This window comes from Pseudopipra pipra, chromosome 17, assembly GCF_036250125.1.
Source record: "Pseudopipra pipra isolate bDixPip1 chromosome 17, bDixPip1.hap1, whole genome shotgun sequence".
NCBI classification, from domain to species: Eukaryota; Metazoa; Chordata; class Aves; order Passeriformes; family Pipridae; genus Pseudopipra; species Pseudopipra pipra.
Window position 1 is genome coordinate 14,709,989 of NC_087565.1, and position 19,917 is coordinate 14,729,905.

Here is a 19,917-nt window from a genome sequence, read left to right on the forward strand (position 1 = left end):
ACGTGGGAGGCCGGTGATGGATGTTTGGGGCCTGGCTAATGATAAGCAGCATGTTAAGCACCCTTCACTCTTGTTAATGGGAGGAGTGCTGAGGAGCACCTGTGAGCTGGCAGCTCCAAAGCAACAGGAGCCACAAAACTTGAGCAAAAAGTAAGTGCCAGGGATGTCACCGAGAGCCCTGGGAAACTGTGAATCTTTCTCCCCCCAGGTAAAGCTGCTGCCCACAAGGTGACCCCGGGGTTAGGTCTGACCAGCTGAAGGTGGCAGCTCCTGCCACCACAGCTGACCATGGCAGCACTACATGGGGTCCGTAGGGCAAGGGGCGTGGGTGCTGGTGCAGCACAGAGCAGGGGGATGCAGAGCACCACAGCTGGCTGCTCAACTCTTCTCCTCAGCCACAGAAGAGCAGCAGTAAAAGAAGATTAAATATAAGTTCCCCGTAGATGTGAATTTTCATGTGTAATTTGCACTCCATATGTGCCGGCAGGATAAGGTGGGCTCTGATACGTGTCCCAGGGACAGATTTCTGGGACAGCCTCCCATGGGGCAGATGGGGGCCAGTGGGGAAGGAAGCTCCCAAGTCCTCGTTGCATCATCCATCACAAGCTTACACCTGAGCCATGAGCAGGGTCCAGTTTTGGGCAGCCCCCAGGTCTGCAGCACTGACAAAGCAGAGGGCTCAGGCAGGGGCAAGGTGAGTGATGGCCCTGTGCACAGCACCCCATCTACCCTGACATCAACTTGCAGCAGCAAAGCCAAGGAAACCACTTAATAATCCCAAATCATCCCACAGGAAAATTTACAACAGCAATCATATAATTTATTTGATAGAAGCTCCTGAGGGCAGAGGAATTTCCTCAAATAACCACATCCAAGGAAACAGTCCTTCACTGGGGACTTTCCAGCTGAAGCCTACCTTGCAGACTTCCTAGACCAAGGCCAAGGAAACACCAGTCTGTTGGATCCCTGGGATCTCCTGCATAGGCCAGAGGTTGACTGCTTCTGCTTCAGCAGGGCAGCGCAGGCAGGATAACCCTGCAGGCAACAAGCAAAGCCAAGGCTGAGAGGCATCTGGGCTGGGGATCTCCAATCCCACACACAGTTCAGCCACCTCTTCAGCTGCCCACGGAGGAGCCACCACCTCCTCGCTGTTGGCTCCAGTGAAGGGCACCTGACATGTGGAAGTTTCCACACAGGTCAGCCCATGGTGACCCCTGGAGCTGGGGAGTCCTGTGGTGCTCCAGACATGTCCAAGTATCTCACCTGGGTACAGAGCTGCTCTTCAGACCTTGCACCAGAAGTCAGTCTGCCTTAATCTGCTCTGGCACACCAGTCTATAAGATGCTGAATTCTGCCTTGATGACACGGTTATTTACTCATGGCTGCTCATGAGCTTTGCAGGGACTTTAAAATCTGCTCCCTCCCCTCTGGCTGCCTGCAGGCTCCATGCTTCACAGGGGCATAGGTGTGTTCCAACTGCCAAGAAGGAAAAGGGGCATGTGCTGTGGCATCAGAGGAATTCCTTCTCCTTCCTGCTGCACTGGATCTGGCTGGGACCGTGGCCACATCCAGTGGAAAAGGGATACCCTGCCTGAGAGCCTCCCCACACTCAGCAGCTTGCCATCCCCTTTCTGGCTTGTGCCTCATCAGAGGCACTCAGCTGTTGAGCTCTGCTTTTCTCCCACTTTGCAGCATGGCAGGGGCTGGGCTGGCACCCCTGTCCCCAGTGGGACCTGGTGACTGGACCTGCATGTCCCCCTTGCTCAGGCAGCTTGGGGGTCACTGCCCACCATCAAGTGCTCCCAAGAAAATGGGATATTTCTCAATCAGCTTAAGAGGGTTTGTTCTAGGAGAAAGCCAAACATATTAGGTTTTGCTCTAAAAGACATAATTTTATGTGAATTCTGGTAATTACTCCTCACCCCCCCCTTTGAGCCCCAGGCCATGTGTGTCTCCAGCCCCTGGAGATGGTTCTGCACAGTGTCTGGTTCCCAGACACAGGACTCCTGTATGTGCACAAACCCCTGGCCAGCACTGAGCCTTTGTCAGCATCTGCACTGTGGAGGCAGCAGAAGAGCAGAGGCTGAGCAGCCCAACAGCCCTGTCAGACTCAAACTCCAGCCTGAAGTGACAGACCAGTGCTTTCAGGTCGAGCCTGTGCCCTGCGTGGGGGGAGGATGCTTGAGCTGACCTGACTGCCAGGTGCAGCACACCCAGGCTGGCTGTGACCCCGCTCTGTGGCCAGGACATGGTCTGTTCATGCTGATGACTTTGGCACAATAACCCCAGTTGTTTTGCCCAGGGTTGTATCAGCATGAGGAATCTGTCCTGAAATTTGTGTCTAGACAAGAAGGATGCAGTAAACCAGCACTGTCTACTGGTGTGCATCTTTATGTAGCTCAGTCTATGGTCCAGACTTGGAAACTGTCTTGTCCACTATAAAATCCGCAGGACAGCTTCTGGACAGCTTCTGGACAGCTTCTGGACAAATGCACCCCTCTGCCTTGCTTTGCAAATGGATTGTCAAAGTGGGATGGGAGAACTGAGGCTCCTGGTCCTCAGTTCCTTCCAACCTCCATTCAGGGAGCCAGGATGGAGGTCAGACAGAGCAACTTGGCAGTGAGAGCCAAGCTTCCCCTCCAGCCTGGGCCTGGTGCTGTGTGGCCAAGTCATTGGCATGGGAGGATGCCTGGTAGAAAGGAGCTGAGGGATCCTTCACTCACCTTGTGCTGGGACGAATGGGACAGCCCAGGAAGACTATTCTGTGTGTAAAAGCTCCAGAGCCCCAACAAAGCCACCGGCTTGTGAGGATGCCACAGGTAACCACACCAACCTCCCCAGAACCAGGCAAGTGAAGGACCCTCTGAACAGTGCAAACATACAAAAGGCCACAACAAGGCAGGGGCTGCTACCTCAGCAGCTGAGACTAATTTACTGAGGTGAACAAAGCCCTGCATCCCTTTCCCCGAAGACCCCCAAGGCTAACATCAACTAATTGCTCCTTTAATGGTCTCTTCAGCCTGCTTCCAAAACCTGTGGAATGGCTGCCCAGTTCCCAGGTGAGGACTGCCACCAGAGAAAAATCTTTGTGTCCCTGGGCTTGTGTGGTGGAGTGAGAGATCAGTCCAAGGGAACCCCACTTGCTCTGCCTGCCCCTGCAGAAACCCAGCACATTTCTTGCAGGCAGCTCTGGAGCATCCCTCTCTGTAAGAGGACAAGATTAGCCTGGAAACACTTGGCATTTCTTCAGCCTCGAGAGATTGTCCTTTCTTCTGCCAGAGCTGTCCCTGCAGCTGCCAGGGCCCGTCCCTGCAGTGGCAGCATGCCCAGCCCTGTGCCTGTGGATGCCTGAGGGTTGCCCAGACCTGCCATGTGCCAGATGGGCACAAGCACCCGTCCGGACAAAGTGCTGCAGCCCCGGGGTGTGCCTGGGTAATCCGTACTGCTGCTGCATCTTAAGCAGACACTGGAAGTCTCTGGGGCTCCTGGCCAGGAGATGCAGTGCCATTGGCAGTATCCTGCAGGCATGGCACAGTGCTGCCGTGCCACTCAGCCCGGCGCTCCGGCACAGGGAGGCTGCGCCTTCTGCTGCAAAATCTGGTCTTGGATAAATCAGCAACATTTGTGAGTGGCATGTGATGTTGGAGGTTCCCCCATCCCTGGTGGCAGCTCAGCCCTTGCTGCTCTTCACACCTGGCACAGAGCTGCATGCAAGGGCTGCTAGAGCAGAGCCACTGCCCCAGTCACACAGGGAACACGATGCAGGGCACAACCACCCACGTGGGCTCACAGCCTAGGACCTTGTGCCCAACTCGCTGCAGACCCTGGGAGTCCTCAGGACCTCTCTACAAGGAGGAGCACATCCTGGGTGCCACCAGGCCCCAAATGGTGCTGCTTCCTCCTGCTTCAGGGACACTGGCTGGGAGAGAGGCACAGGCACCCCAAGAACTGATGTCCCAGGAGGAGAGCAGGCTGAAGGTCTTCCTCTGCCTTTGCCACTGATGGTCTGTGAAAGCCAACAAAGTGTATTATTGCCTTTAATTTTAACTGCTTTCTTTGCACTTCTTGCTGTTGCCTGGCTGATGCTTCCCACCTTCATTTGCATTTTGCTTTTCATGATTCCAGGTGACATTGGTTTCAAGGGAAGTATGTAACAGTAATGTGTTTCCCTTTCAGGATGAGGGATACCTGTAGATCAAGGCCACAGGGGATGTTTGTGCATGTGGTGGGCAGTAGACTCCACATAGCACATTGCAGGTAAGGATGCAGGTAAGGATGTATCCTAGAGCAGAGCTGGCCGTGCCCCCCGGGGAGGAGGCAGGTCCCATGTAGGCAGTGAGGTCTGAGGGTGTTCTGAACCCAGAGGAGTTTTCCAGGGAGGACTGCCTATTTATAAATGCCAAACTAACATAATTTTATTATTATTATTATTATTATTATTATTAGTAGTAGTATTTAAAATCAGATCAGAAGACAGTGATCACAAAGACTGTGCACAACAATGGTTTATGTTATAAAATCATACGTTCTTTGTTGTGTCTAGTATTGGGGCCTAGAAAATTGAGAAGCCCAGAGAGGCATCAGTGATGGATGACTAAGGCAAGCACAGGGCCCTTGAATACAGGTGGAGGAGCTGGGCTGGTTTCTCCTGGTGAAAAGGTGCCAGGAGCTGATCCAACAGCAGTACTGGAAAGGCAGTTTAAAGGATGATGGACTCAAATCCTTCTTGGCAGCAGTAACCACAAAATAAGTCCTGAAAGGTTAAGGTGAGATGTTGGAATGGTGCAGCCTTGCCAGGTCACCAGAAGGGTGGGGGAATGGGTGCTATGGCCCAGGTAGGCAGAACCATGGCTGATCTCATCCTGTGTAGATCATCAAGGTGGTGTTGGGAAGGGACCTCTGGAAATCCCTTACACAGCCTTATTTGTCTTCGTTTTATTGTTCCCTAATCACTGACTGGACAATTTTACCTATACAGCAATGAGTCACTTCTTTTGAGACCACTTGAGCAAAAGCAGTTAATCTGCAAATAAGGTGCTTTGGGTTCCTGGTCACAAAGTACTAATTAATTCCACATTTACAGACATTCTTCACACTGTGGCCAAGGTGCTGCTTTGGAGACAGAGGGAAGATACAGCACAGGATGGTGTTTGGTTAGCCAAAGGTTGCCCAGTGCAGGATGAACAGAGCAGGTACAGGCACGGCTTGGGGCTAGAGAAAGAGCAGGCAGGACTAGGGAAAGGGAAGGGCACTGGCAAGGAATACTGCACGCATCCTGGTCTTCTATAAGCAGAGAAAGAATCTGAAGCTGGGGACAGGAGAGAGAAAACATACATGTGAGATTTCAGCAGTGTCCACAAGTGCCATCCACGGGCAAGGAGCCAAACTGAGGGAGGAGAAGGGGTGGTAGGTGGAGTTGTGGGTTGGAGCAGGTGAGAAATGATAAAGGGGAATGCTGCAGAGAAGGAAGTCCTGCTTCGCTGGGAAGAGCAAAGTGGTGATACTGGTCTGCGTGGGAGACTTGGAGGAGGCATGGAATGGGGCATGATGGATCTGTGTCCCTTGGCTGTGTCCTCTGCAGTTAATCTACAAGCGTGCAGTGACAGGTACCTGCAGAGGACACCAGCACTGCCCAGTGGGGCTGTCCAGCAGACACCCATGACTGGTGGAAGAGCTGTATAGCTCAGGGGAGAGCATCTGGGGAAATCCAGGAGGCCTAAAGGGAATGTGCCAGCTGGACAGCACAGAACATCAGTGCCAGCTGCTGCTGGACAGGCCAGGACTTCAGTGGGTGCAGTGCAGGGCTGTGCCAGCTTCCTTGTGGGGCCTGGGAGGCAGGATGGCTGCACAACGACTGCCCTACCCTCGGTTAATCAGCCTGAGTCTCAGAAGAGCTAATTAGCTCCAACAGAGTTTCTTTTGGTGCTGGAGCATCCCTGCATCAGCTGGGAGGATGGAGTGACTGCACACTGCCAGCCCCGCTCCTCTTCCCCAGCAGCCCTGGGTGCTGCTGGTCTGGCTGTGGGTGCTGAGCAAAGCCCTCAGCGTTGGGTGAGTGGGAACAGGCATTCCAACGGGGTCTGGTTGTGAGAAATTCCAGTGGAAAGCCCACCTCGGCTGGCTTGGCTCACTGTTAGCCAGTGCTGGACCCGAATCTTGCCGTTTGCTCCCTGCCAAGTTTCTCCCTGGACAGGTGGCTCACCCAGCCCATGTCCTAAGTCTGCTCCCAGCGCCTCTCCGGGAACACCCCTCCGAGAGCGACATTCCCCGGCGCTGCATTCTCTGGAGCATCCCACCAGGCAGCGACATTCCCTCCTCCCGGGCCAGCGGCCTCCCAGCGCTGCTCCCGCACTTCGCTCCGACGTTCGCAGCTCGACGGGCGGCAGCGCCTGCGGGGCCGGGACGGGGACAACCCCCGCGGCAAGGCCGGGCGGCGCGGGGCTGTGCCGTGCGGTGTCCCTGTGCTGTGCGGGGTGGGGCTGTGCTGTGCGGTCTGGGCGGGGCGGGGCTGTGCGGAGTTGTGCGGTGTCCCTGTGCTGTGCAGTGTCCCCGTGCTGTGTGGGGCTGTGCGGTGTCCCCGGGCTGTGCGGGGTCCTCGTGCCGTGCGGGGTCCCCGTGCTGTGCGGTGTCCCTGTGCAGTGTGGGGCCGTGCGGGGTCCCCGGGCCGTGCGGGGTCCCCGGGCCGTGCGGTCTGTGCGGGCTCTGTGCGGGACCAGGCCCTGTCCACATCCGGGCCCCGCGCGGACGTGGAGCGCGCGGGCGGGGCGGCGCGCGCGGGGGCGGCGGCGCGGCCAATGAGCGGCGCCGCCGGCGGCGCAAACAGGAGCACAATGGAGCGGGCGGCGGGCGCGCCGCAGACAAGCTTGGCGCGAGCACCGCGCGCCTGACGGGCCGGCCCGCCAATGGGCGGCGGCGCTCGGCCCCGGGCAGCCAATGGGCTCGGCGCGGGGGCGGGCCCGGGCGAGGTTAGGGTGTCCTTGCAGGGTGCTGGGCTAAACTTCACCAAATAAAAGCTGTTTGTGTTGGGGCGGCCGCGGAGCCATTTTGGGTAAGTTCTGCTCCCAACTTTGGGTTCCCCCGCCCGGCGGGGCCGGGCCCGGGGCGGCGGGGCCGGGGCGGCGGCGGGGCCTCGCCGGGGCGGCGCTATGAATGAACTCGGCGGCGGCGGCGCGGGCCGCGGGGCGGGCGGGGGCCGGGGCGGCCGCCGGCCCTGTCATGGCTCCGGCCGCGGGGAGGGGCGGCGGCGGCGCCCCCGGGGCCTCCGCGCCGCCCTCCCCCGCCCCCCGGGCCGCGGCGCCGCGGGGGGGCCGTGGCCCGTCCTGCGGGGCGCGGGCACTGCCGGCTCCGGGCCGGCAGCGGCGGCGCTCCCGGGGCGTGCGGGGCCGGGGGCGGGGCGGGCTCCCCGCGGCGCTGCGCGGAGGCTCCTCCCGGCCCGGAGGGGGGAGCGAGACCCCGGCGCGGGGTGCGGGTGCCGGAGCCCCCCCGCGGGGCGCAGCTCCCCGCCGGCATCCCGGCCGCGGAGCTCCAGAAAATCCATAACTGCGGCTTTAAACTTGGCGGGCGGGGGCAGCGGGGCCCTGTGCGGGCTGGAGGCGCGGGGGCGGCGCGGGGGGTTGCGGGGGAGGGGCCGCTCCCCCCGCGGATAACGCGGGCCGGTCCCGCTGCGCGGAGCAGCCGCGGGCTGTGGTGACACCGCAGCCATGTCACGGCACACATCGCAGCCGCGTCTCGCCGCAGTCATCGCGCCCGCTGCGTGTCGGTACCCGCGCCGGGGGGTTCCCCTGTGCCCGCCAGTGGCGTTCGCTGGCGATGGAGGTGGATTTTAGCCTTGATCGTTGAGGTCTGTAGGGTGAACGCTGTGAAAGACGCACACAAACAATACGGGAAGAGGAAGCGAAATCCTCAGCTCGGTTGCTGCTGCGGGGGTGCAGCACCCGCCTGGGAGCAGCGGCCCCTCTGTTTATCGATTCGCCTCCTGCCAACTACACTGAACTCGCGGTGGAGTCGGGGACCGCGGGGGCCAGGCCGGTGGCCCCGCAACACACAGAGCTGGTGCTGCCTGCTCTGGTGCTGGCCTTGGATGTGGTAGTTCTTCCGCAATTTTGCTATGAAAGGTGCTTGGTTTGTTTCTTCAGTGAGTTGGGATGCTTTTAGCCAAAAGCTCAGGCTTTTTTGTTGTTTACCTCCTGCTCGAGAAATGCAGCAAATGCTGTTGGGGTTGGAGAATGAGAGGGGTGGAGATGGTTCGCTGTGGGTCTGGGCAGAAGCCTCCAGCACCCGTCAGGCAGCCCCAGCCTCCGTGGCAGAGGGCTCCCAGGGGGCAGACGGATGCGTTGCAGTCGTTAGATGTTTGTCCCTTCGGTCGCAGGGTATCTCTTTAACTGATATGGGGTCAGTTGGATTCGGATGTTGCTGCAGGAGAGGAAACACTGAGCTCTGAGTATTTTCCTCGCTGTGAAGTGTTGCTGTTGCTTTTGGGCCCCATTCAGATGATAGCACAGGAATAGATGCTGTCTTACCCCCACTTGCCCTTTGTTTACCTTGTCCACGCAGTAGCTTTGCTGTGCTGCTTTGCAGAGAAATTGTTGTTTTGGTCCAGCTGTTGAAGTATGAAGCAATAACAGCATATTTTGCTCTGAGAGTAAATTCTTCCTGGAGTAAATAGATTGTTTCTCTCAAGGTTTTTGGCCTCCAGCTGGGTTGGTTTTGGTTTAGGGCTGTCCCTGGGTTCCTTTCCCAAAAATTGATTCATCTTCCACTGCAAAGCGTAATGTTGCTGTCTGTTTGCCTTTGGAAACACTAATTCAGCCCATGTTTCCAAATTGGTACAGCTGTGTGAACTTGCAGGTCCTTCAGGAGCGCTGGACACACTGCTGCGTTGGCTTTGCTGCAGAGATGGGCAGCATGGCAGCAGTGGGGTGAAGCTGACTGAATGTTGCCCCTCAAGTGCTTCAAGCTGTAAAGCGTGATAACTAGGAGAGCTGGATCCTATCAAAGTGTCTGCATGTGCCTCGTGCACAGAACTGAAAATATGTGTTGTTATTCTTCAAACAAAAAACAAAGTCAAGGAGAGGACTTGGAGAAAAACTGATGTTGGTCCGTTTACACTTCCGTGAAGTTTGAAGCCCGTCCTGCAGCCATGGGTGTTTATTCCTGCCTGTTGTGCCATTCCTCCCAGCAGAAACGTCAGCTGCCCTGTCCCTGAGGAGGCAGTTGCAGCCCCTTGCTGCGGGCTGGTGTGGGTACCCTGTTTGAACCTGTAAGACTAAGGCAGCTTTGTACTGTTTCTCATGCTCACAGCTGTGAGTAATGGTCATCTCTTGCACAAGATGCTATCACAGGGACCCTCATTACCTTGTTCTGAGCGCTGCTGTCTGATTTGGTAGTGTACATTTGTTTAAAGGCTTCAGTTTACCTCTCCCTCCATTGCCCTGCGTGGTGGCCGTGGGGGACAGTGGCTCTGTCTACGCTGCTAGTCTTTAAGCAGCTGGCCCTAGGTGTACCAGTGCTAGACACAGTGTTCAGTGCTGTGGGTGTTTTTGGGGTCTGTTGATTTCTAGTGGCTTGGTGGAGAAGGCTCTCAGAGGAATATCTTGTTTTCCTGACTGCTTTTTGCTGTATTTCTTCAACAGGAAACAAATCTCTGCTCCTCGCCAAATGTAATCTTAATAATTTTTAAGATTTAGTTTTCTTGAGCGATCTGTAATATTTTCTCACCAGTTTCTCCAAAGACAAACTTTTACAGGTGGCTGATATGAAGGTCACTGTAATGGATTGTGTTATTTCAAGAGGGCTTTGCACAAGCATGTGAACTTGTTTTTGTGAGATGGCTCGGCTGCCAGAGCAGGCCTTTGTGTTTTGCTGTGGTGTCCTGGCCTGTCTGGGCTTTGCAGAGATAAGAGCTGGTGTGGTGCTCGTCAGCGTGCAGGAGAAGCTTGCCCTCGCAAAGAGCGGAGAGCCGATCAGCCTTGTGCTGAGAGCGAGCCCTTGGTGCGGGAACGTGCACTCCTGTGTTGGGTCTGGAGAGCAGGCATGTGGGGAGGCTGCTCTGAGATTGTCTTAAAGAGACATTGGCAACCTCACTGGTTGGATGTCTCACTGGGTAAGACTTTGGGGGAGCCAAGAGGGCTTCTTTCATTGCTCCTACAAGCAGCAGTGAGTGCATTTCTCTTCTTTCACCCCCAATTTCCTGCTTGGGACAGTGGAATCAACCTCTGGTGTTTGTGATTCCAGCCAGGCAGAGGCAGAGTGGTTGTTGGGGGCCAACAAGTGCTGTCAAAGGTTGAGAAGATAATCAGGGTGAGTGGTCTAAATGCAGTCAAGCAGCAGTGTTTGCTGTGGGCACGGTGTTGGTGCCAGTGCGTGCAGGGTTTGTGCAGTGGGTTCTCAGCACCCTGAAACCCTGTGAAAGCAGAGCTGCCCTTCACCACGGGATTGGTGTCAGTGTCAGTGCCTGCATTGCCAAGCGTGGTGGTGGTGGGACCAAAATCCTGTAGGGAAGTGCAGAGCCCTGCAGAGCAGTGAGCTGTAAGTGCTGTTCTGGGCAGCACCTGTCCCAGCCAGCCTCCAGCCATCATCAGGCACAGCCTGCTGGAATAACAGCGCTGGGAAAGCTGACCAAACTGGCAGCAAATGGGGAAAACTGTGGTGCTGTGGGTGTCAGCTTGTGACATGAGGAGACTCTGATTTTGCTTTCTAATATCTCAGGCTGGTGCAATATGTTTTCCTTGTGATAGGACAATGCCTTCAACTTTCCCTTATATGGGAAAATCTGGGATGCAGCCTAGCAATCCGCCAATATGTGGCTAATAATTTTTAGCATTGTTGTGTTGGATGTGTCAAGTCATCCTAAGAATTAGGATGTCCCACCTGGGACACTGTGGCTAGTCTTTAATGTTTGAGGCAGATCCCTGGCAGATACCTGGGGAAAGCTTATGGCTGTGCCCTAGGGAATGCCTGAGCGCACTCGGCTCTTCGGGAAGTCAGCTAAAAGCTGGGAGAGTTTGTGCCTGGACATAGGGCTCCTGCCCTGCAGCTCCTGCCCTGCGCCGCACTGGGGCCCAGCGCTCAGAGAGGTGCTGGGGGCCTGCCTTCTGTTGGCACGGGGGTGAGGCAGGGCAGCTCTTCACCCATCCTTTGTATGGGAACCTCCTCCCCGCAGAGGAAACGCTGCCTTGAGGTTAAGGGGTGCACGCTGCTTCTGTGCTGCAGCCTGTTGTCTCCAAGGCATTCCCAGCCTGTAGAGACTATAAATCCTGCTCTAACAGGAGCAAAACACTCCTTTCAGTTCAGAAAAGGAGAAGCGTGGGAACTGAGTCCCAGTCCCTCTTTGTTTTTCATGTGGGTGCTGGAAATGTGCTTGCAGGGGTGCATTGGGTATTGTTCAAGGAGTGTGGGTGTTTCTGTGATGGTGAGATTTTGGCTTGGCTATGGGGTGCCCATCACATTTTCCATCTCTGGTTTCCCTACGAGGACTGCTGTTCTGTGATATTATGAATGTCTGTCCTCAGAGGTATATCGTGCCTTCTGCAGGCCTGCCTTTTCCCTCACTCTGCGGCCCTTCTGTTGCACTAGGATAGGTACTGTTATCTGGTTGGTTGGTTTGGGATGGTTGGTTTTACTGGGCTGTTTTGGAGTTCTTCTGTTTTGTGTTTTTCCTGATGAGATCAAGTTTAGCTCTCTTCTGGTGAAGCTTTCTGATGCTTTTCTGGCTCTCTCTGCCATTTGGCTCAGTTGTTACGAGAAGTCTGGGTTGAAATGCAGGTAACTCATTGCTTCCTTTTGGGGTGACTGTGCCGAAAGCAAGGAAAAGTTATGATAATCAATTTGCAGAGTATTTGTTTTCCAAGTGTTTCCATGAAAGCGTGGGATCTGTGGAACTCTGCTTTGCAGTAGAGTAGAAAGAGGCAGTATGTGGGGTCAGGCTGGTGTTGCCCCAGCCCCGTGAACTGGCTGCATGTCCCTGCTAACATGCCCATTATTGCAAGGGAGGGACAGGTAGGCAAGGTTGTCTCATTCACTACCTGATGCGGTCCTAAAGCATGTGTTTGAATTCCATCGTGGTAGCTCTGGCACAGGAACATAGGTGGAAGGTCACGAGTGTGTGTGTGGGACCCCAGGCCAGCAGCCTGTGGGAAGGCCTTGTGGGGGAAGAGCAGCCTCTGGCTGGCAGAATGCTTTGGGAGAGAAAGCACTTACTGCCCGTAGTGCTAAAGCCCCCTGGGAGGGGCCCCCAGCCCAGGAGGTACCTCATTTGCACTGCCTTGAAGGCAGAAGCAGGACTTCAGCCAATTGAAGGACTTCAGCTACCAGACCCTCCCTGTTAGCAGCCACTGCGAAGAGTTGTGCTCCCTCTGTATTGCACTGGAAATAGGTATTTGTTTTATGGAATTTGTTTTATGGACATAGTTTCATTTTACTTCAGCCTTATACTCTATGGCTGCCTTGGAAGGTGAATTCCAGCGTTAGCAATTAGCTACATGCAGGAACGAGGGTGCTGCAAAGTTATGGGGGACTTCCACCTCTTTGACATAGAGGTAGGTGAAGTATTGGTTCTTTAAGAAACATTAATGTCTTGTTATATATGTGCATCGAGGCAGAATTAAAGTTAGTCCTAGATACAAGAATAAATATTAGTGCTTTGCTATATACGTGCTGTGAAAGCTGCTATTTTTGTGTGAGCTACTGCCTTGAGTCTCTAGGTCTTGTGCACGGAGCACTTTTAACCCTCTTTCTTTCATCTGCTTTGGCTGAACTTAAAATATACTTTAGATAAAATGAAGTTTAAGTGTTCGGTGTCTGTTAATTGAGGATCAGAGAAGAGCCATTCTCTCTTGAGGACTCCCCTAAGTGCCTGGTGTATCCTTGCTGTACCCTGTGCTTGCTTAGCCTGAGAAGGAGCGTGGTGGGGTGTGGAAATGCACAGCCCATTGCTCTTATTTGTATGCTTCTCTGCTTGTTGCTTTAGGGCAAGCAAAGCCCTGTTTCTCAGTGATCTTTCTCAGTCCCCGTAGGGTGCCCCTCACCAGAGTATCTGAGCCTTTCCCAGCATGCACTTTGGTGCATACATAAAAGCAGGTTTCTCTCCTCCACTGCTGACAAGAGACTGTGCTCGATTTGTTTGCATGGTGATGTTGTGGGGAGGCTGGCTGAAGCAAGGCTTGTGCTTACTTGTGAAGGTGCTGAGGTTTGTGGTTACCCTGATTTCTTCAGAGAGGTGGTTGCAGATTTGTGGGCCAGTCACAGTGGCTGCTCCACCTCCTTGTTCTGGAGGGTGAGAGTTTTTTTCTGAGAATAATGTCACTGGTTTGGAGTTGAGCCAGTCCCACACTGTGCTTTGAGTGTGAGGACCAGGGTCCTGAATCCAGAAGGCAAAGGAAGGAGTTGAGTCACTGTGGGCACAGGCTCTTTGAAGCTTTAGTAGTTGTAATTTCAAGGAGAGTGCCCTCTCCAGGGGCCTTGTAGTGAGGTATGACTTTGCAGCTTGCAGGCCCTGTGTGTTTGAATAGGTACAGCTGTGCCTGCATCTGACAGGGCACAGTGTTGTTGGGTGTGGAGATATGATTATCTGCAGATGCTGCTCTCTGGTTTCTAGACAGGCTCTCCACTGGCTGCTGTACTGAATGGAACATGGCACTAGGGCTGAGGACAGTGCTCTTAAACCCCTTCCTGGATCCAGCTCTACCTCCTGCTCTTTCTGTCACTCTGAGCTGGAAGAGGGAGATGTCTGACAGAGAAGTGGATTTCCAGACCTTGTTGCATGATTGTTACTCCACAGACGCCTGCTGAAGGAAGAGCTCAGAAAATGAGTGGCTTATCCAGGTACAGAGGGAGAGGAGATGCGGAAGCTGTGTTGGCATGGACTTCCAACAGATATGTGCAGTGAGATGGGCTAGGACATTCCTGCTGTGTCCAGGGTTTGCTCACCTGGCCTCCACATTCCTACATGTCAAAGGAGACTGATGTTTATAGACGTGCCAGGCAAGCAGGGACAAGAGTCTCTTAGTGGCTTGGCTCAGCTGGTGCTGTGTGCTTGCCTGCTGTCTGGGTGACCCCATGATGATGGTGCTGGTTGGCCAGGAGTGTCCTGGACATCATCTGTCTGTGTCCTGAAGGAATGCAGCTTGAGTCCAGGAGAGACCCACAGCAGCTCTGCCTGTGTGCTGTTGGAAGAGGCTTGGTGTGCTCTGGGGTTCCAGCTCTGTTTGGAAAAAGGGACTCTGCAACGCTGGGGCTCTGCAGCCTGTGTTAGTGATGGTGGCTTGGTGCACTCTGGCATGAGGGGTGTGCTCAGCTGTGGCTCTCCAGTCTGGCAAGGCTGATGCTCTCTCCACTGCCCCCTGAGCTAACTCTGACCACAGGATCATGAGCTGGGGCAAGAAGGGGCTACCTCTCCATATGTACTTTCAGTAGCATTTTACTTGCAGCATGTCCAGGCAGGGCCTTGGGTGCTTGCTGTTTAAAAAGGCTACCCAAGTGTATGAAAGCATTGCCCATAGCTGAGGAGCTGGCATCATTGAACCCCAAGCATTTGTGTATGAGGAATTGAGGAATTTCTCTTTGGCACTGCTCTCTGTCTTCCATACTTTAGTCGTTCTTGGGACTGTGTAAAAGATACAAATGTAAGGAAGCATTGAGATGATTGAGAGGAAGGTCTTGTTACATCTGAACTCTGGAGACTGTTCTCCAAAGTAACTTCAGCTGAGATTGTGTAGAACTTGTATTTCAGAGGGTTAAATTCAAAGCAATCTGCAAGCCCTTGGAGGTGAATGTCAGGGATTTATAGTCCTTGCTGGGCAATGGAGGTGAAGGTGTATGTAAGGATGTGAACCTGGGGACTGGAGGTTAGTGATGCTGCTTGTGAGGAGTGCTCCTGCTCTGTGCTGCATCAGGAAAGTTCACTAAAATTTGCTTTCTCTCCCTGTTTTTTAGATGCTTGGGAAATAGGTCTGATGCTTCAGTTTGCAGCAGACTTTGTTGCTATTTTGGAGCGAGGTTTGCTAGATTCTGTTAGGGTGTACAGGCAGAACAGATGCCATGAGCTGTGGGACCTCCCCATAGCATACAGTATACTCTCAGATTGTGGTTATCTGGGATGCTGTCTTTCTGGGTGATGAGGAGCAACTTGGCTCCCCTAGTACCTGGCCCTGCTGCAGGCAGGGGTCTTGCCAGCCAACCTTTCTGCCCTGTCCTAGAGAGGGTGACCCGAGTTTGCAGCATTGACAGGGCAGGTGCAGCCTGTGCATGTGCAGGAGCTCCTCTCCAGCAGGGCAGCATCCATCAGGTGGCCTCTGTAAGGTGCTATTGAAGCTGTCCTGCGCTTAGAGAGCGAGCGGTGTAGCAAAGTGTCCTTTTGCTCCTAGAGGTCCCTTCTGTGCCTGCTCCAGCCTGCACTGTGTGTGAGAGCACAGACCAAGCTGAGCTTCCTTTATCACCTGGTTTCTGAGACCCGTAGGACCAGGATACAGGGCTGCCTGGCCCAAAGAAGAGCTGCTCACTCATCACAAGCTGAGACTACCTTGGGATCAACCTTCAGTGCCCATGCTTAGAAGCTGTGGTGTGAGGCGTGGCCATGGTGGGCAAAGCACCAGCAAGGCTGGCCCTGAGCTCACTTCATGCACCGAACACCCCTCCCCTCTTTGCTGCCTGTGCACGGACAAGGTGTTTGGCAAAGCAGTGGTATCCAATCCTGCTTGCAAGGCCCTGGAAGTGCTTAAAATGCTCACTCTGTTCTTGTGACCCAGCTGCTGATGACTTGGCCACGTTTCATTCAGCTCCTGGCTTGGATGTGTTTCTTGGGGCACATTCCAGTGGGCTATTCACTAGATGAAGCAGGAGGTTGGCAGGAGGACACCAACTTTTTCTTTCACCCTTTTCCTTTACTGTAGTTTTAGTAGGAGGACAATGGAGAATAACTTAGAGTCAGCAGGTAACAGGAGCAATTGGGGGACATCAGGTGGATGACTGACAGGGATAAGAGGGATCCACCATGAAGGTCTGTGAGGAGGCAGGGAGTTTCAACTGGAGAAGACTGACAAAAATGCCTGAAGGAATGATTTTTCAGGACTGGACTCTGCGGTGGGGTGTCCATTACCATATGGAGCTGTGGCTAGAACTGCTGTGCCTTCTCAGCAGGAAATCTGCTCTTCATGTGTGTCTACAGCCAAGCCTTGAGGTGCGCTGCAAGCATTTGTTCACTCTCTCAGTAGCCCTGCTGTGAAGGTTGATTTTTTTTTTAATTTTTTTTTTTTTTTTTTGTCCCTATTCCACCATTGGAAAGTAGAGGCACAAAGGGCTTGATTGCCTTTGAGGAGCTGTTTGCAGTGTGGCAAAGCTGTTTTCTGACAGCTTGAGTTTGCTGTCCAGGACATTAACAACAGTAAGAGGGGAAGATCTGTGCTTTCAGGAATGCCATCTCATTTTTTGGCCATCTGCCTTGGGATAGCATGAGTTTGGTGTCATTTGGTGTATAGCTGTCAAGCAGTAACCTCATAAAAGGGTCTTTGAGTTGGCCAGCTGTCAAGGTCTGCTGGTTGAGCTGGCTTTTGTACACCTTTCTTGCTAATAAAGGTGCTATTGGCTAAATTATGTGCCTGGTGGCATCTTTACAGGGACAGTGACCTTGAGGATGGACTTGGACAGCTAAGTGAAGCTCTGAGTGCTTGTGCTCGAGGAATAAAAGGCAGCAGGAAAATGTGCAGAGTGTGCAGGGTGCTGGTTTCTGCTGCAACCTCTGTATCCCTCCTGGTAGCTGAAGAGCAGCTGGATGATTTGCTCTGATGCAAGAAGCCTCTGAAGCAGCTGATAATAACCCCTGTGCTCCTGTGAGCTCAGTAATTCATCACAGACTTTTCTTACACTGCTGGGAAGTCTGGTTCCTCACTGGTCCGGGAAACCAGCAGGAGCTGAGCCCGTGATCCTCTCATTGCCCAGGCATAACAGGCAGGCACTTCAGGGTAGAAAGCCTGCTTCCAGCACCAAGAGTGTGTCCTCAGAGCTTCTTCGTCCATTTCCATCTAAAATGTAGCTGGGGTTGTGTTGTCACTCTGACCTGAGGCTTTCCATAGCCTCCTTGGCAGCCCAGGCGCATCTGCCTTGGCACTTGAGGCTCCCTGCCTTGTGGAGGAGCAGACTGCGTGTACTGTCCCAGGCTGGGGAACAGAAGTTGCTCACCAGGCATCTTTTTGGTTGCCAGCAAGCTGGTCCTGCTGCTGTGTTGAGCTGCCATTAGCACTGTGCTCCTGGCTCCCCCATACAAGGAGAGAGGCTGTGAGCTGGCTGCCTCTGGCTGCAGGAGGGTACCAGAGGGGCTGGAGAGCTGTGCAGGACACTGCCGAGGTGGCAGTTGGCTGTAGGCTTTACTGGCTTGCACAGCTTGGGACTCTGCTGTAGCATGTGGATAAAGATACTGTGTTTTCCCTTATTTTAAAGTAGGAAATGAAGTGCTGGGAGTGTGATGGGAGAAGTGAGAAGGCTTTATAGCCACTGGCACAGTCTGTTCCCTGGACACTCCATTCATGTCCTTCTTGTTGGCTTGCTGACCAACATGCTGGGGCTAGTGAATAAATGGAAGGAAGATTTGGCACTGGTAATGGAGAAATGGCTTTTTAAGATTTGGCAGATGGGGCAGTTAATTTGGCCTGTGTGGTGGCCTGGGTTGAATGCCACACCAGAGGGTGTTTGTGTTTAATGGGGAGCAGAGGTCTGGAAGTGCCACATCAGTGATGTGCGACGGGCTTTACTGATGTGGCAGGAGCTGGGGTTGCTCTTGACAGAGCATGCAAATTGTGCTGGTGGGATGCTGCCCTGCAGGGAGCTGCTGCAGACCCCCTGCATGTACAGGAGTGCTGTAGCTGTTTGTGCACACCAACGCACCCATGAAATCGTGGCGCTCAGCACTGCTGCAGGTGGTCATGTGCCTGCCCCTGTGGGAGCCAACCTGCTAGGTGCCAGCTATGAGCCTTGGCAGGCTTGGCCTGCCTCCGTTCTCTCTTCCTTGGCTGCATAGGTACTGAATTGTAGAGGTTAGGTTTGTCTTTCCTCTGTTTTTTGCCTTGCTGATGTTGAGGATTAAAATCCAGTGCTTGGGGCTTATGAGCAACTGTTTGGAGTGAGACTCTTGGCCTGCAAATCAAAAGGCAACAGACGTACTAGGCTTGAGAAACCTCTTGCTCCTGGCAGCTCCTGCACACCAGGGTAGCAGGGGTATGATGTGGGAAAGGGCATACAGCTGATGCTGGGTGCATCCCCGTGGCAGGGAAGGGGCTGCAGTGATGCTGGGTGCATCCCCACTCTGCAGACGGCCACCTCTCAATTCCCAGTGCCACTTGGGAGTGGTGTGTCCCCTTGTTTTAGGCTGTCCATGAAGGTGATGAGGGAAATACCTTTTAGGGTGAGCTCAGACCTGGTTTCCCTCTCTTTAGCAGCAAGCTGGAGTGCATTTCTTTGTGCATGCTGACTGGCCAGGCATGGCTTTGCATTCATGAGGTGCCTTTGTTGAACAAAACTAAAGGGGTTTCAGCCATTCTGCTGCTTTCTCTTCCCTTGTGCTGTTGGTCTTTGCTTGTTGCTGTGCTTGCTGGAGTCTGAGCAAGCCCTTGGTTCTCAGCCCTCTGGCACTGTGCAGCTTTGAAATAGCTGCTGAAGGTCATTATGGTTATGGTCTTGGGTTAGGAGCTGCATTTGAAAACCCTTCAGAAAGGAGCTATTGCTGGTTTTGCCACGTGAGCTTGTCATGAGAGTCATGAAGTGCAGCTGACTGAAGCTGCATTACCGGGGGCTGTATCCAGCCTGCGTGTGCTCTCTTGCTTGTTGGGTGCCAACAGAGCATCCTCTGTGCACAGGCAGTGGCACAGGCCCAAGTGTCTCCCCAGGGTCTCTGACGTGGCTGTCGCTGTAGAGCTGAGAGCTTGGGAGCAGAGTGTTGGTGCTGAGCAGGCTTTTTGGAGGGGAACGCTGTGCAGCATCACTGTATTCCTAATCCCAGGAAGCAAGCAGCGAGGAGGTTGTGGTGAATTCTTGCCTGCCTGTCAAAGTCTTGTTACCTGTTCTCCTGTGGGGTGGTGGACTTTGGTGTCCTGGGAAGGTGCTGCAGGATTGCCATGTGCATTGGGTGGCCTTATTAGTAGATCTCTTGGCTTCCCTGGCCCCAAAGAGAACACAATTCTTTCTCCCCCTCCTTCTTTTTTTTAAAGATTAAAATATTTTAAGAACAGAAAATTGCTTGGAGCATAGCTGTGGCTTCCTTGGGAGTGGCTGTTGGTGTGATGCTCTGCCTGTCCTGGACACGTGCACCGACCCGAGGCATGTTTGCTCCCTTACTTTGGGATATTTGGACCTCTGTGGCCCTCTTCCTTGCTGCCGTGTGTCCTGCTGAGGGCTGTGGGCCCTGTGCCCCCTTCCCACCGGCACCAGGGAGCAGTGAGGGAGTGTTAGGGCAGCTGTGAATAAAGACCACTTGGCTGCTCAGCGAAGCCTCTGCTGATGGGATGCTGAGGGAATCTCACTTTCCGTAGCTGTGTGAGCAGAGCTGGGAAGCTGCTTCTCCATAGCCTCGGCTTGGGAAGGAAAATGTACACAGCGCTGCCTTGCAGCGAGCTCGCAGGCTCCCCAGCCCCCCGCGTCGCTGCTGCTGCTGCTTCTCTTACTAAACTACCGGGTTATTTTTAACTTGGAAAAATTACAACCCGAGATTGGCATTCTCTACCCCCAGCGGAGGGCTGGAGGCAGGATGTGGGGGAGGCACTGCGGAGGGCTGGGAATGCGGCTGGCCGCTCGGCCGGCCCGGCTCCAGGCCGTGCCCCGGCCCCGCCGCGCAGCCGGGCGGGGAGGCCGCTCCTCCTCGGCGCGGCTGCAGTTGCAGCCTGGATTCCCATGGCGAAGGCACGGAGCAGCTGCAGACACATAAACAAATCCCGC

General features: G+C 54.2%; 1 protein-coding gene across 7 annotated transcripts in view; it reads left to right on the forward strand.

Moving 5' to 3' along the window:
- The first annotated feature begins 6,906 nt into the window (after positions 1–6,906).
- CHD6 (chromodomain helicase DNA binding protein 6) overlaps positions 6,907–19,917 on the forward strand; it is an 89,504-nt gene continuing 76,493 nt past the window's right edge. The window contains exon 1 of one of the 7 annotated variants that reach the window (XM_064674394.1): positions 6,907–7,048. Coding sequence is in view for 2 of the 7 variants with exons in the window: in XM_064674392.1 (XP_064530462.1) it covers positions 13,760–13,821 (62 nt within the window). In the remaining 5 variants the exon portion in view is untranslated. Of the gene's footprint in view, positions 7,049–7,696; positions 7,841–8,037; positions 8,115–11,223; positions 12,537–12,909; positions 13,822–19,917 lie in introns of those variants that run through there. The other 6 variants (XM_064674396.1, XM_064674397.1, XM_064674398.1 and 3 more) reach the window with 6 other exon arrangements.